At 36.6% G+C, this 17,774-nt stretch overlaps 1 protein-coding gene across 5 annotated transcripts in view; it reads right to left on the minus strand.

The window, feature by feature from the left end:
- The window catches only part of PPP3CC (protein phosphatase 3 catalytic subunit gamma), a 98,030-nt gene that overhangs the window by 29,300 nt on the left and 50,956 nt on the right, over nt 1–17,774 (minus strand). For all 5 annotated transcript variants that reach the window (XM_073805859.1, XM_033857700.2, XM_033857701.2 and 2 more), the window contains exons 4-8: nt 15,049–15,160; nt 5,471–5,616; nt 3,527–3,666; nt 694–771; nt 365–459 (exon numbers count right to left, since the gene is read on the minus strand). In XM_073805859.1, the coding sequence (XP_073661960.1) occupies nt 365–459; nt 694–771; nt 3,527–3,666; nt 5,471–5,616; nt 15,049–15,160 (571 nt within the window). The remainder of the gene's footprint in view (nt 1–364; nt 460–693; nt 772–3,526; nt 3,667–5,470; nt 5,617–15,048; nt 15,161–17,774) is intronic.

Genomic DNA, 17,774 nt, shown 5'->3' on the forward strand with positions numbered 1-17,774 from the left:
TGACATTTTATTGAGGTAGTACTGTTATAAATAAATTAAATTCACCAAAACCAATAATTTATGCTGACTGTTCTAACCTGAACCTGAAGTAATTTATTCTTCTTATATTTTGATTCAGTAGTATAAATCAGACCTATTGTAATCATTATTTATACTCACAAAGAGCCCAATAATCCTTAGGAGATGAAAACCAAGCAGAAGCCCAAATTCTAAGTTTCTTGGCCTTTGTTTCAATTAAGACCCTTTTTTTTCTTATTTAAAATTTATATATATTCAGAAAATTACCTATGCACATACATATTCAACTAGAGCTCACATATACTCACTCACAAATTCAAACTCAAATATTGCTGGTCTCCTTTACCTTTATTGTTATAGACATCTAGGTAATTGGGGGCAGAGAAAATAGTAATGAGTGATGGAAAGCCTGTCGTTTGGCTCTTCCTGTACATTCGATACCTGGAAGAAAAATGACAGCCCGTCTGTCTTGATGTTAAAGGCAAAAATTTTGCAGTGCTGTTTGGTACAGTTGGTTGTTTTTGTTTGTTTGGTTTTGGTTTTGGCCACGCCACACCACAAGTAGGATCTTACTTCCCTGACCAGGGATTGAACCCGTGCCCCCCTGCAGTGGAATGTGGAGTCTTAACCACTGGACCACCAGGGAAGTCATGGTACAGTTTTAATATAACTTACCCAGCATCTTGGGCTTCATGGGCTCTGATTATTGATAACAGATTATTGTTCTGCAAAAATTCACAAACTGCAGGGTAACTGAAAAAGAAAATAGAAAACACAAATCCAGAATTAAAACACTTGTTTTTTAATAGGAGAAAGGGGAAAAGTCAAGATGAAATGAGTTGAACTTGTTTCAAAATTATAGGTTTTCATTACCACTGAACTTTTATTAATAGCTTAGCAATCATCGCTCTCGTTTTTCCATGTCACTGATATTCCTCATTCCAGATCAAGGACACAGATAGCAGACAACCCTAGGACAGAAGCAGAGTTCCCCCACCTTTTTTTTTTTCTTAACCCACACAATAATAATACAACACCAAAACTTTTCTTGGTATCTTGATATAAAAAAAAGTATCACAGCAGTGTGTGTGTGTGTGTGTGTGTGTGTGTGTGTGTGTGTGTGTGTAGTAGGTGCTAAAAACTGAACACACAATTTTCAAATTGTCAAACTGTTAGAAAAGTTAAAGAACCTACTTATAGCTTCACAGGTAATATCAATATCAAGATGATATTATGCAGGAATATTTCAGGAGCAAATACAAATACTATATCCAACCTTATTCAAATGAAAGGTATGATATTTGCATCTCTCCTATCATATTCTTTTAGCACTAGTACCTTTCTGAATGGCAAATGTTTGATACGAAGAACTGGAGAATACAAAATTATCCTGGAATTATCCAAGTGTTAATTATTTAATTTATGTTTAATCTTTGTTTCTTATTATGTTCACTAGAAAAAGTAAGTTTTAAAATAGGTTGCACATTCACGTGGCATAAAATTAAAAGATATAAAAAGTTATACAGTGAAATGTCTCCCTCCATCTTACCTCTATCTTCCAGCTACCCTGGAAGCAACCAATGTTCTTGGTTTCTTTGAGTGCCCTTTCAGAGATACCATATTCAATTTCAAGCAATGATGCACACACATATGCACACCCCCCCTTTTAGAAATGTCATCAGACGGTACACATAGCTTTTTACTATGTCTTTTTTTTCACTTTACACTAGTGATTATTCCAACCAGTATACAAAGGATTTGTTTTCTTTTTTTCATTTTTAAAAAACAGCCTCATTGCATTGTCTGGTACATTCCATTGTCTGGATGTACAAGCATTTATTTAACTAGTCTCCTATTGAACGTTTAGGTTGTTTAAAACCATCATCATAAATAATGCAACAATGAAAAACTTGTACATGCATTTTACACGTTTTCAAGTAGAGTTGATTCCTATCATTTGCAGTAGCTGTGTTCTGTAAAGTTGCTGCAAAAACTGAGTTAGTGAATACTGAACGACTGCTCCTAGGGGAAATACAGGGTTTCGGTTCTGTGAGCCTCTGGTCACAACGTTTTCGTCAACTAATCAACATAACCTTGTTTTATGTGTGTTTCTGTGTAAAATCACCTTATTTAATGTATACTGTTGATCCATTAACATGGGCCTCATGGCCAACAGTGCCACAACTCATTCCTGAATGGAGCTTATATAACACACCACAGCCTTCTTGCACATAGGAACACTAGATAGCACTTCAGCAGTATGCTTGGGGCCATTTTAAACAGCAAAACACCAACAAAAAATGTGGGAAATGTTTCACTAAATAGACCACAAAAAGAATACTTGCTTACAGTATGAGAGCTGAAACAAGAGGCAGAGCAGCTGCACGTTCAACCTCAGCCGGAACGTGCACAGCGTGTCTCAAATTTTCCGTTGCTCTGTACACTTGAATGTCTGTGAATGACTGGAAGTGTTGTGAGTATTGATTCCAGGGTTACAAATAAATCTTAGCAAGTAGGCAAATTTGCAAATCAGAATTCTTGAATAATGAGGACTGACTATATAGCCACAGGATTACATTTTAGAAGTAGAAATTCTGGAACAAAAGCCATGGCCATTTATAATTGAGAGATGTTGCCAAGCTCACTGCCATAGAAATTGTACCAATTTATAATGTGCTAAAAATAAAAGTTTTATATTCCTTATTTTAAGCAATGTAAAGAGAAGTAAAATTTAAATGACTTCATCATATTAGTCACTGCTAAAGTTGGCAGAATGGAATGAAAAAAGTTTACTTAGAAGAATGTTAAAACTATGGCAAAACTGAGGCTTCCTTTTGTGTGCAGGATTTCATTTAATGAATGCATTATCTTAGGCAATTATCAAAGATTTTTCAGGGTACTAAATACAGGTATTATTTATCAGAATAAAATATTTGGATTTTTAAAAAATTCAGGCTTCAAACTTCCCTGAATCTCCCTAATTTGGAGTGGCAAAGCACAATGAAAGCTCACATATGAGATTTAAGACAACAACCAACTTCCAGGAAATGTCCTGGGCTTAGTTCACAATGTCCTGTTCTTTTTATATCTTTGCCAATACCGGTGGTTCCAAAAGCTGGAGAGCTTTCTAAAAAAATAACAGGATTCCCTTGTCTCAGGCTTACTGAATCAGAATCTCTGAGGGAAGAGCCAAGAAATCTTTATTTTTAAAAAAGTCAATAGATGATGTTTGGGAACAAATAATCTAGATCATTTAAAGTCAGACAACAATATTTAAGCACTGCAAGATGTTCTATTCAGTCATGTTCAGTATATTACACTTGTTAGGGCATAATACTGAGTAAAATATAAAAAACAAAACAGAGTTTTCTGCCTTCAATTAATCAAAAAATTAAATAGAAGTCCCTGAGCGACACAAATTCAAGATACAAAATATGTAGTTAAAAATAATTTGATAAAATACGTTACAATTTCCTTTTTCTAATTTTCTAACTGAGGATTAGCTTACCTGTAAAAATAAGAGCACCCTCGGACCGTGTTGTGGGTATAGTGTTCCAAGGTCTTTTCATTGCCATAATCCTCTGAGGGATCAGACCAAAGCAGGTCACACACTGGCCCAAAGGCTGGAGGTTCTTTAAACCTGTCTAACTAGAAGACACGTAAAAGCCAAAAGAAGAAAAATCATGAAAGCAAAAGAGCTTTTGGAAAATGGTATGGGTCAAAAAACACCTTTCCACCCATAAGAATGTATTAGGAGAGTGGGCGGTAAGCCCCTAAAGAATTTTCCTTTAGGAAGAAAATGAACATTTAATAAATGTAGATACAATTTTTATTTGTTTTTGGTATTAAATTTTAATAAATATCCCTATCCCTACAGTAGAAAAGGACCTCCTTACATCCTAATCTTAAAAGCGGTGCTCATTTAATTTGAATGTGAAATCAATCACTATAGAAACATACTATTTATTAGAAAGACCCTGTAAAGTTTATTCCAATTGCCTAGGTGAGCCAATGTTACCATGACAGCAGGAAGGGTTTTGAGTGTTTCTGTTCATTGTTTATCTCATTCCAATGGAGATTTCTTTATTTTAAAGAATGCTAGTTTTATTTTGCAAAAGGCTTTCATCCTTTCCATTCTATTCAGTGGAGGCATTTCAATATAAGTTATTAATTCAAGCCTTTAGTCACTGCTGCTTTGGTTAACGCATGAAAGCCAAGAGAAAACAAGTAACTAGGATAACTGAATGCCAAGAAGAGAACCTCTGCTAAGTGAAAAGGGAGCTTTATATTAATACAATTGATTCAGAATTGTAAAATTCAAGATTTACTATGTAAAAGAGAAATGTTGTTTATTTAATAACAACACGGCAGCAGAAAAGGCTGTGCATACAGGCATACACCCTCTTACCTTGAGGACAGTAACTTTAATTCAGAGAAATTTTACAAACAGAAAATTTTTTAGTTTCAGTACCTATATAAGAGAGGTAAGAGAATACAAGGTACAGAAGAGAAGATGGTGATGTAGAACAATATAAATGAAAAAAGACTGATCACCTTTTTTCAGTCATGAAGATACATAATCCTGAAAAATCACAATTACCAACTAAGGCAAGTGTAGCAATTAAACTCTATCATCTGAAATGTCAAAGTCAATGAATTTCAGAGCTGGGAGAGTCCTCAGACCATCCATTTCAACGTCCTCATTTTACAGAGAAGAAAATCTAAGAGGTTAAGTGATTTGGTAAAGGTTACACAATTAATGGCAGTACAGGGATTAGAACCCTGGCTTTTTTCCTTCCTATTGCTACATAATTTAAAGTTTCAGGGTTATACTCAAAATATGTTTCTAGTTGGTAAAAGCACAGACTTCGTTAAAAATTAGACATTTTCTGGGCTTCCCTGGTGGAGCAGTCGTTAAGAATCCGCCTGCCAATGCAGGGGACATGGGTTCGAACCCTGCTCCAGAAAGATCCCACATGCTGGGGAGCAACTAAGTCCGTGAGCCATAACTACTGAGCCTGCACTCTAGAGCTCGCGAGCCACAACTACTGAGCCTGCATGCCACAACTACTGAAGCCTGCATGCCTAGAGCCCGTGCTCCACAACAAGAGAAGCCACCGCAATGAGAAGCTTGCGCACTGCAATGAGGAGTGGCCCCCGCTCGCTGCAACTGGAGAAAGCCCGTGCACAGCAACGAAGACCCAATGCAGCCAAAAATAAATAAATAAATAAAATAAATTTATTTAAAAAAATTAGACATTTTCTGGAAGATATATAGGAAAATGTTAACAGTAGTTATTGCCCAATGACAAGATCACAGGTGATTTCCATTTTCTTACTTTTAATTATCTGTATTTAAAAATTTTCAGCAATAAAGACATATTAGTTGACTGTAATAAAAAACAAAATTAAAAGCATATTTACTCCATGAGACTAATGAAAGATTACTTACTTTCCGAATGTCATCTAAACAAGTAATTTCAGGTGACATTCCTCCATGTACACACAGAAACTGCTGGTTTAAGAGGGCAGCAAGAGGAAGACAGTCAAATGTTTCCATACACGCATCATACACCTGTTCAGAATATTTGATTCGACCTATCAAAAAAGGAAAAACAAAGGAAGAGAGTTAAAATTTATCATACATGAAAAAGGATATATGCCAGTTGATTATGAAGCTACTCCAAAGCCATTTGTTACAGGCAAATTTGAAAACACAATCATCTTTGTACAGATATTTCTGAAAAGTTGTGGATAAAGGGCAAACAAAATCTCCCTCTTTTTCTACAAGTGTGACCTTGGATTAACTTTCTAGCTCTGTTGTCCTGGAAACCTGATAAGGTGAATGTAATCAGCTGTGTTATTAGGCAACATTTCTTATGGTAAAAATTACCCAATTACCTGGCGGAAGCTATAGCTTTGGGCTTCTCTGAGTGTGGTGACTCGTAAGGTATGTCCCTCGTGGGATCCTGGAAGCTATGCCAATAAAACTTTTACAAGAGATACTGGCATTTGTGATGCATGAGGCTTCTAAGCCAGGGTGGCTCCCTAATCTGCCCAATGTGGATACTGTTTCCTTGCACCTGAGCTGTGACTAGGAGAGGGTGGGAGAAATGGAGGCAAAAGGCAGAAAAGCTCCAGACTGCGGCATGTACTTCTATGACGACTACTCCATGAAAAGGGATGCCTGATGCTGCCCTTCCTGAACTGTACTCTTCTAGGATGGACACCATGTATGCCCCATGGTCTCTCGTGAGTCTGCATTGGGTCTAAAAAGACTTCCTGGTGGTATTGAAGATATATAAATAGAAACTGAAGTTTTAGGCGTCATCAATAAAATGTCAATAATATTTTTGCTCATGATTTTTAAGGTCTTCAACCAAATTATGTCCTGATTTTATTTTATGTAAAAATGTTCATCTCAGTGAACTGTATTTTGATGTGGTTGTCATTTTGAGGCTACAGAACAAAAAAACACTCCAGTGGGCAGACAGTGGGTTGGCTTCCACAATTATCTAAAAAGAACAGGTCATGAAATAGTAGTTGGCAGATGGCTTTAATTTAAAGAGAAAGGGAACGTTTTCTTCTTTGGCCTTGGGTTCAAAAAGCCAGTATGCTAGGAGGCGCATACTGGTGGAGACGGCCACAAGTTATACAGGCAGGCAGCCCTACAGAACTGTGAGCTCCTTCTCTTCCAAGATTCTGTGAAGATGAGACAAAGCCTACAGGCCCCAGAGAACAACACTATAGCAAGTGAGTCAGATTATCTAGTTGGTAATTATTTCTGTGTTTATTTTCTTCTTGTAATCTCCATGCTTTTAGAAAAGACATGTTCAAGTATCAGAGCCTGGTCTTGGCAAGGCTCTGGGGAATAATGTGAAGGGTGATGTGTCCAGATTTGGGCCAGAGTGCAGTACATGGGTAGCAGGAATGACTGGAGAGAGATCCCTAAAGGGAAGGTGTAACCAGTGGACCACACTTAAGGTGCTTCATCCCAGAAGGTGAAGACTGTCTACTGCCAATACTGATCAGGATTTGAGGGCATTAAGGGAGGCGTGAGTTCCTTTATAAACTTTTAGAGCATTCTGTATTACCACAAAGGCAGTTAAGATCATCTATTTCACAATATATGCTAACTCTATTATGACATCCAAGTTAATAAGAGCCATATCTTCTGCATCTTTCTATCTCCTTGCAATTACATCCTTATATTCTGCTTTGTATCTGAGCACTACACGTTTGGCTATCTCTGAAGTAGACCCAGCACTGGCCAAAAAGTGTGTTAAAGGAAAAAAAATCAAGGGGAAAAAACCCTTTCATTTGTGGCCAGTGATTTGACTTTTTCTCCTGTAAATCCATGGAGCCAGAGTTCCCCCTGTTGCCAACATCAATAAGGAATTCCTTTGTAAGAGTCCTAAGGTTGCATATAGGCAGGGATTTTAATTAGTTATTAATTCATGCTCCAAATACCATTTTACATCAATAAGATGCCTTTCAACCCAAAGAATGACTCAAAGGAGTTCCTTAGCCTACTTCCAGAAGACTACCAAGTCTGGAGAAAGACAGAAAGTAATACAGTGTCCTAACCCATTTTGTAAATTAAAACAGAAAGTCACAAATCAAATTAAACAAAGTGCACAACCAAAATGGGTTACAGAATGTTACCATTTTAATTTTCTTAAAGTTTATGAATATGTATATAAATACCAACATTTTTATTTTCTGAGGGGTTAGATTGAAGATGACTTAGTTTAGCTGTATTTTCTAGGATGGATATATAATCCTTGTATAGTAATATTTATTGTTATATCACCTTTATTTTTGAAATCTGTTGAAGGCTCACAATGTACCTGTGCCATCAGTGAGTTAAGTGTTCAACACAGTGGAATGGAGTCTGGAACCTGACTGCCTGGATTCGAACCTCAGCTCCGCCACTTACTAGCAATAGTACTTTGGACGAATTACTTGACTCTCTGTGCCTTTACTTCCTCATCTATAATATAGGCCTAATAATAATACCCACCTACATTACAAGGTTGCTGTGAGGATTAAATGAATTCACATATGTAAAATGCTTTGAATAATGTATGACACAAAGTTGGTTCTATATAAGTGTTAACCAATAAAATTACCTTATTTTATCCTCACTGAAACCCTGTGAAGTAGGTACATAATCTTCATTAAAAAGCTGAGGAAGGGCTTCCCTGGTGGCGCAGTGGTTGAGAGTCCACCTGCCGATGCAGGGGATGCGGGTTCGTGGCCCAGTCCGGGAAGATCCCACATGCCGCGGAGCGGCTGGGCCCGTGAGCCATGGCCGCTGAGCCTGCGGGTCCAGAGCCTGTGCTCCGCAACGGGAGAGGCCACAACAGTGAGAGGCCCGCGTACCGCAAAAAAATAAAATAAAATAAAATAAAAAGCTGAGGAAACTGGGCTCACTTGTCCAAAGCTGCAACTAGTAAGTGGCAGAACTAGAACCTGTTCATGCTCTTAACATGATGCAATACTCCTCCCAATCATTACTTTTAAATTAAATATTTAGTAGGAGAATCTAAAGAGCCAAATATATAATTACCAAAGGTTAAATTAGCTGACTCAAGTGTTTTATTTTCATGATAAATTGTAAGATATATCCCACAATGAAGGAAACATGCACCTCAGTCATAGGTTCACACTGATACAAGTTCTAACTAGTATCAATAATATAACACTAACAAAACAAAATTTTCAACAATATTCTTTGAACGTAATTTTGAGAGTCAGCACTATTTGCAGGAAACCATGACCCGGTCTAAACAGTGATTATATATTTGTTTTAATTTTTATTTGCTTTCACTGTTTTTTTAAAACAAAGGTAATAGGTTCAAAAAAAGAAAGGTTCAGAATTAGTGCCTCCTCCCCCTCTTTGCAGGCAATTAGCTTCCTGGGTGTCTTTATAAAGATATTCTACGCATACATATGCAGATATGTATATTTATTCCATTTTCACAACATCCTTTTGTTTTTTAACATAAATGTAGAATATGTACACTGTTTTCACTTGCTCTTTGGACTTCTTTTTTTAAATAAATTTATTTATTTTGTTTTATTTATTTTACTTTTGGCTGCGTTGAGTCTTCATTGCTGCACGTGGGCTTTTCTCTGGTTGCAGCGAGCGGGGCCTACTCTTCGTTGCGGTGTGCAGGCCTCTTATTGTGGTGGCTTCTGTTGCAGAGCATGGGCTCTAGGCGTGCGGGCTTCAGTAGTTGTGGCTTGCAGGCTCAGTAGTTGTGGCTCTCGGGCTCAAGAGCACAAGCTCAGTAGATGTGCCACACGGGCTTAGTTGCTCCGCTGCTCGAACCCGTGTCTCCTGCATTGGCAGGCGAATTCTTAACCACTGCGCCACCAGGGATGCCCCTTTTTGTACTTTTCTTTTTTGGCTGCGCTGTGCAGCACGAGGGGTCTTAGTTCCCGGATCAGGGATTGAACCCAGGCACCTGGCAGTGAGAGCACGGAGTCCTAACCACTGCACCGCCAGGGAATTCCTATTTTTTGGACTTAGTAACATATTTTGGAGATCATGCCATATAGTTATATGAAGAGTTTTGGTTTTTTTCAATATCTATATAATATTTCACTTTATGGATATACCACAATCTAACCACACCAATCTCTTGCTACTATAAGTCATGAACAATGGCAAACATTTGTTTATTTCAAAAAAAAAAAAATCAACCTGTCATAACAATACTGTTTTCATTAACAAAATTACAGGAGTTTCTGGAACCTCCTGTAATTTCAGTAAGCTGTTTAACTACACATCAAAAAAGGGGCCCTTGGAAATAAGAAATTAATTTACTTTAGAAATATGGACCCAGAGCTATGAGATGGAATCACAAAACCACTAGGTTTCTTGCTTTCCAAGTACATAACAATAAAGAGATGTTTTTGCAAAGATAAATGATATGTCAAAAATTAACTGTTATACTTTGCTACTCAAATTATCTCTGGATTTGAAAGAAATTTTAAAAATCTCTGCAATATAAAGCACTTTAAAACTTGATATAAGAAAAGAAATGCCTCCACCTGCCCCTCCTAGAAATATTAACAAGATTGCAGCTGCACAATTTGGAACTAAGCATCACTTAACAGTAGTTATAAGGTGCTGATTCTAAATGTTACAGTGGCCCTTTAAGAAAGATCAGCTTATCAGTAAAAACACTCATGCAAAGTGGCACACATGCTCTTTCCTTATATAGGAACAAAATTTGAAATTGTACTTGAATTTGTGTGCTTATTCCAAGATTTATTAACATTTCGGATGCAGCATTAGAATGAAACAGGAGTATATTGGCAGATAAGAGAAAAAGAAAGAAACGTGGTTTAAATTACAGCTGTGAAAAGCAAAGAAAAACCTGAGATAAGAAATCCTGTGCAAAATGACACACTCAAAATGTTTCCCAAACCTATTGTTCTATTTTCTGAAAACAGTCTGAACCAATTATACTAATCAAAAAAAGAACTCTGAAAAAACAGAGGAAGAATTACATAGAATGTTACCGAAAAAACATGAATCTTAATTCAGAGGCATCCATACACAGTTTTTTCTTCATTACTTATCTATTGCCAAATATTGAGCATTCCAGGGCCTTTGTTAACTGCTTGATAGGCACTGTTTAATTTTCCCAAGTAAGGAAACAGAGGTGTAATGAGGACCACCTTAATATTTGGCTTAGAAAAACAATGCAAAATATTTCCAATTTTTAAAGTACTTGATGAAGTGGTTCTCAAATGACAAACAGTAGATACTTTCCAAGCCTCTGGAAGAGGTGTTCTTAACCAGCAGTGTGCTACAGAATTACCTGGGATGCTTTAAAAAGCCTTTTAAATGCTTGGCCCTAAATGGATAATTTGAAAGTTACCAGTTTAAAAAATTGGTATAATAGTATTACATGGTGGTGGTGAAAAGCTAATTCACGGAGTCCTATGGGAAGGTAAAAAATTAAAAGTACTAGTCCTCCTGATCCAGTTTCCCACAGGTAATCACTGTTACCAATTACTTCTGCACCTTATATATTTTTAATTTACAAAGGAGATCACACCATACGTGTTCTGCAAATGGCTTCCATCACCTAACAATATATCTGAACAGCTCTCCATATCAGTACATCTAGATCCACCTTGATCTTACAACAGCTGTCTACCATTCCATTTTTTAGATATATTATCCCTTATTATTATTTTTTTGCTATTACAATTAACACTATAATGAACATCCTTATACATCCATATCTTCTTATCTTTTTGAGTATATAGTGTGGTAGGCAGAATTCTAAAATGACCTGCAATGACCTATACCTTTGTATAATCTGTGCCCCTTTGAGTGGGTGGAACTTGGAAATACGCTGAGACTCCCATGATTATGTATCATTATGGCAAAAGGGAGATTTTCCTGGATGGGCCTGACCTAATCAGGTGAGCCTCTGAAAAGCAGAGGGTTTTCTCCAGCTGGCTGATCACAGAAGAGGAAGGCAGAGAGTGCATTTGGGCTCTAGAAACTGAGGGCAGTTTCTAGCCAACAGCTAGCAGGAAAATAGGGGCCTTAATCCTACAGTCAATAAGGACCACCAACAACTAGTGAGCTTGGAAGACACCAAGCTCCAAATGAGAACACAGCCCTTGGTGACACCTTAATTTTGGCCCATTGAGACCCAGAGCAGCAAATTTAGCCATACTGTGCCTGGACTTCTGACCTGCAGTAACTATGAGATAACAAATGTGCTGTTTTAAGCAGCTGAATTTGTGGTAATTTGTTATGCAGTATTAAAAAATAAAGATACAGGGCTTCCCTGGTGGTGCAGCGGTTAAGAATCCGCCTGCCAATGCAGGGGACACGGGTTCGAGCCCTGGTCCAGGAAGATCCCACATGCCACAGAGCAACTAAGCCAGTGCGCCACAACTGAAGCCTGCACACCTAGAGCCTGTGCTGCACAACAAGAGAAGCCACCGCAATGAGAAGACCGTGCACCACAACGAAGAGTAGCCCCCGCTCTCCGCAGCTAGAGAAAGCCCGCATGCAGCAACAAAGACCCGACGCAGCCAAAAATAAATAAAAATAAAAATAAATAAATTAAAAAAAGAAAAGATACAATCTTCATGATAAACTCCTAGAAGCCAAACTGCTGGGTCAGAAATTTTTACGGATATTGCAAAATTACTCTTCAAGTACTTTACACCAATTTAAACACTCACCAACAGTAGATCTAATTTATTTTAAACTTCCTGGTTAATTACTGATTTAAAGTGTTTATTTCAATAAGTTCCAAGGCCTGGAATGATCTATATCTTGCCCATTTGTAGCTGACTTTTCTCTCACAGGGTTTTTAAGTGTTCACACTCTAAAATTTCTTTCAATAAGAAAGACCTTTCATTTCAGGCGTTACTAGGAGGAAGGCTGTCATCACAACTGCTAACTTCAATGTAGGAAGCTACTGGTAACAAGAGTTAAAATGAGCATTGGGAACATTCTCCAGTTGTAAGTAGAGGGATTTTGTGGCAGCTGAATAAACTGAGTCTCTGAAAACAAATTTCAAAGTTTTTTTCAACTTTGAATATTCTTTTGGTAATAAAGCTTCAAATATAATATATTCCTCCAAGATGATAATCTGAAGAGAAATCTGAATAGGACACAAAGTAAAATCCATGATCAAAATATCAATTATATGAACAATAAAGGTTTTTTTTTTTTTTTTTTGGCCACACCACATGGCAGGTGGGATCTTACTTCCCTGACCAGGGGAGGAACGCTTGCCCCCTCGCAGTGGAAGTGCAGTCTTAACCAGTCGACCGCCAGGGAAGTCCCAAAGCATTTTTATATATTCAGGATTATGGGGGGAAAGAGGTAGACTTTAGAGCTAGACAAGAGATTATTCTACCTTTCTTATTTTATAAAGAATGTACTAACACTTTAGAAATGAAAAAAGGTATAATTCTGTTTTTTATTTCAGTATTTTCCTTTCACTATAACAATACAAAAATTCCATGTAGTATAAACTGATATATAATTTTTCTGAGTGCTAGAGTATGTACCAAAAGTCTTTAAAATGTTCATGCCCGGACACCTAGTAATTCTTTTCTGAGAGTCTATTCTAAAGATATAAATCACAAAGAATCATTCATTCAACAATTTAATTCAACCAATATTTGTTAAGCATCTACTATGACTTATTACATAGTGTTCTGGAAAAACAACAGAGAACAAAACACCACCCTGCTGTCATGCAGCTTAAATTCTGGTGGGAGAGAAAGACAGTAAATAAATAAATATATTAAAAATATATAAATTATATATATATAGGATATATCAAAATTTCAGGTATTGATAGATGCTATGGGAAAAAAAAGTAGGGTATGAGAATAAAGTGATGAGATTTTAATTTAGAAAAAGCAACCAGGGAAGAAAATCTCTGAGGCTATGACACGAATGAAGTAAGGATGTAGGTCTTCTAAGCAGATACACACCTGGGGAAACAAGAGATGATACATGCAAATGTCCAGAGGCAAGTTCTCCCAAACAAGCCCAATATAGTCACCATCATGCTGCATGTTACTTAGAGCCAATTTTGAGTACCTAGATTCTGGTCAAAGAAATCTGTGAGGTTTTTGTTTCTGTTTTTGCTTCGCCTCACGGCTTGAGGCTTTGCAGGATCTTAGTTGGGCCAAGTGGAAGTGGAAGTGGAAGCACGGCATCCTGACCACTGGACCACCAGGGAATTCCCTGTTTTTGTTTTTTAAATCAGCTTGTAATGTTTTGAGTTTCAAAAAAATTCTACCTTTAATAATAAATTTTTTTTTACTATTACAGTATTATTTATAGTTGGAATCAACCTAAATGTCCTACAGTTGCTACTAAATTGGCCACACATGATAGTACATTCATAAGATCGAATACTTTAAAAACATTAATATTATATTTTAAAGTCATGTTAAAAAATATTTAATAAAATGGAAAAATGCTATTATATAACATGAAAAGAACAGTTTATTAAACAGTACATATACTATGAGCCCAACTTTATTGCAAAAATATATACAGTTGGCTCTCCATATCCACAGGTTCTGCATCCACGGATTCAACCAACTGCGGAACTAAAATATTTGGGGGAAAAAAAAATTCCAGAAAGTTCCAACATGCAAAACTTAAATTTGCAGTGGGCCAGCAACTATTTAAATAAAATTTACATTGTATTTACAACTATTTACATGGCATTTGTATTAGGTATTATGAATAATCTAGAGATGACTTAAAGAATACAGGAGAATACATGAAGGTTATATGGAAATACTATATGCCATTTTAGATAAGGGACTTGAGAATCTGCGGATGTGGGTATCTGTGGGGGTCCTGGAACCAATTCCCCGGAAATCAAGGGAGGATTGTATGGATATAGATATATCTGAACTATTTCATGATAGGTTTGTTTTTTTTTGTTTTTTTTGTTTTTTTTTTGCAGTACGCGGGCCTCTCACTGCTGTGGCCTCTCCCGTTGCAGAGCACAGGCTCCAGACGCACAGGCTCAGCGGCCATGGCTCACGGGCCCAGCCCCTCCGCGGCATGTGGGATCTTCCCAGACCGGGGCACGAACCCACGTCCCCTGCATTGGCAGGTGGACTCTCAATCACTGCGCCAACAGGGAAGCCCAATGATAGGTTTTTATGTATACAGAAAAGAATAGAAGACTATATACCAAATAGTGAGATAATAGTGATTAATTTTAAGTGGTGTAATTGTGGACAATTTATATCTTTGGACTTTTAAACGTTTTCCAAATATCCTAAATGTATTACTTATAGACCCAGGGGGATACTCAAAAGTTATTTTCAAAACAAGTGTTAAAAAGTGGAATCTAGGTTCTCACCAGAAAACAAAACAAAACAAAAACAAAAACAGAACAGGAAGCATTTAAGGTCCATTAGTTTGTTTTCTTTGTGTTTAATTCGCTGGGACTGGCTAAAGGATAACTTAAAAAGTTCTGGAGGAGTGATTATACTTACATTCCTGTTTGAAGGTGAAATATTCTGTAAGATGCCTGCATTCATGATTTCCTCGAAGCAGAAACAATGTTTTGGGATGATTAATCTTTAAACTCCATAAAAACAGCACACACTACAAGACAAACACAAGGATAAAATTTTTATTTTTGATCACAATAACACATAAAGACAATTTATACAAATTCAAATGACTTGCTATAATGGCGTATCTCTTTGATATTCCCAAGTTGAAACATGAAGAATTCCAGCTTTTGAGTGTGTTGTGCTGTTGCCCTAGAATTTGTCTTTTTTGTTGTTTTTGGTTTTGTGGGTTTTTTTTTTTTTTTTGGCTGTGCCACATGGCATGTGGGATCTTAGTTCCCTGACCAGGGATTGAACCCGTGCCCCCTGAAGTGGAAGCACAGAGTCCCAACCACCAGACCTCCAGGGAACTCCCTGCCCTAGAATTTGAAAGAACGTAAGAGCGTAGCCTTCATAGAAATCTCTTAATTTCTGTTCCAATGTTCCATCCAAATATCTAGATCTCTACAGTAAAGTCACCCACACACATACCTTAGTCCTAAAACCTGTATTTTATTTAGTGGAGAAACAGTAGAGACATTTCCACTAAAATCAGGAACAAGGCAAGGATATCCACTAATACCACTACTATTCAACATTGTACTAGAGGTATTAGCCAACTGAATTAGACAAATCAGTTAGAGGCTTAACAATGAGTAAAGAAAAACAAAAACTATCTCTATTTGCAGATGATATAATAGCATACCTGATAAACTCCAGAAGAATCAATGATACAACTAACTAAACTAATAAAAAATTCAGTAACATGCAAGGATATAAAATTAACATACAAGATAGCCTTCATATACACAAACAATAAGTGGGACACAATGCTAGACAAAACTCCATTTACAATAGCAGCAAAGAAGATTAACTACATAGGAATAAATTTAACAAGAAATGTATAAAACTCATACCAGGAAAAAGTTAAAAAAACACTCCTGAAAGACACAAAAGTAGACATGAACAAATGGAAAGACATTCCCTGTTTTTGGATAGGATGATTCAGCATTAAAAGATTACAGTTCTTGGGACTTCCCTGGCGGTCCAGTGGTTAAGCCTCTGCGCTACCACTGCAGGGGGCGAGGGTTCCATCCCTGGTCGGGGAACTAAGATCCCACATGCTGCACAGTGCAGCCAAAAAAAAGAAAAAAGAAAAGATTATAGTTTTTCCTAGTTTATAAACCCATTACATTTCCAATAAAAATACCATAAGCTATTTTATGGAGTTAGACAAGTTGATAATAAAATTTATATGGCAAAATAAACATGTAAGAACAGCCAGGAAACAGCCAGAAAAACACTGAAAAAGATGGTTAAAACATACTATAAACTTCCTAAATTAAAATAGTGGTCCTGGCACTATATGTAGATAAATATACCAGTGGAATAAAATGGGTCAGAAATTAATGCACGTACATATAAAAATTTGAGATATAAGAAAGGTGGCACCCTAAATCACTGGAGAAATGATGAGCTTCTTAAGAAATGTCTCTGGGACAACTGGTGCTATTTCAAAAAAAAATTAGAACCATATCTCACATAATGAATAACAAATGGATAAGGGATCTAAATATCAAAATGCAACCATACAAGTTCTAGAAGAAAACATGAGGTGAGTTTTCTTTAGCTTTAGTGTACTGAAAAACTTTAAAACTAATGACTAAAAGTCCAAAGGCAAAAAAAGAAAAGATGGGTAAATTTGACTACATAAAAATAATTTGCATGGTATAAAACAATTCGGCAAGAACTGACAAAACCACATATACATTTAACTTTTGACCACATCTAGGAGCCTACCCTGAAGAAACACTTCCAACAATAAGAAAATACATACACACAGGTTGCAGTGTTGTTTGTAATAGCAAAGTATTTGAAACAACCTAAATGACCATACAAAGGAGAGAGGCTGAGCAAATTATGATACATCCACACAATGAAGTACTATGAAGCTATGAAAAAAAACATGAGAAAGATCTCTCTATAAACTGATTTGGGGCAATTTCTAGGATACACTGTTAAGAAAAAAGCAAAATGAAAGAGTATCTACAGTATGCTACTGTTTATGTAATAAAGAAGGGGTATAAGAAAAACATATATTAGCTGCTCATTTGTGCATAAGAAATAAGGGAAAGATAAATCATAAACTAAAGAGACTGGTTACCTAGAGCAGGCATAGAGGAAATGGGTGGAAAGAAGTGGGGACTGGGAACAGGTTAGGAGGGATGAGGTCGGAGTGACACTTCTCAAAGCATACCTCTTCAGATAGGTTTGACCTCTAGAACCACAGTAATTAAAATTATTTGGGTATTAAAATTACTCAAAATAAGTATTTAAATCAACCAGCATGTGATAGAAATCCCAAATATAATGTGAACAGTAACAAATGAGCCTAACTGTATTATAAATGGATAACAAAGTAACAAAGAAAGGGATGGGAGGGGGGAGAACTAACCCAAGTTATATATGTATATAATATATAATATATATATATATACACACACTATATATAACCAAGCTACATATATATATATATATATATATAGTGTGTGTACATATATATACGTATGCGTGTATATATATATATATATATATATATATATATATATATACACGCATACGTATATATATCTCCTAGATCGTTCTACTGAGAGGGCCTAGGACCT

Source organism: Tursiops truncatus, chromosome 6 (genome assembly GCF_011762595.2).
Source record: "Tursiops truncatus isolate mTurTru1 chromosome 6, mTurTru1.mat.Y, whole genome shotgun sequence".
Lineage (NCBI taxonomy): Eukaryota > Metazoa > Chordata > Mammalia > Artiodactyla > Delphinidae > Tursiops > Tursiops truncatus.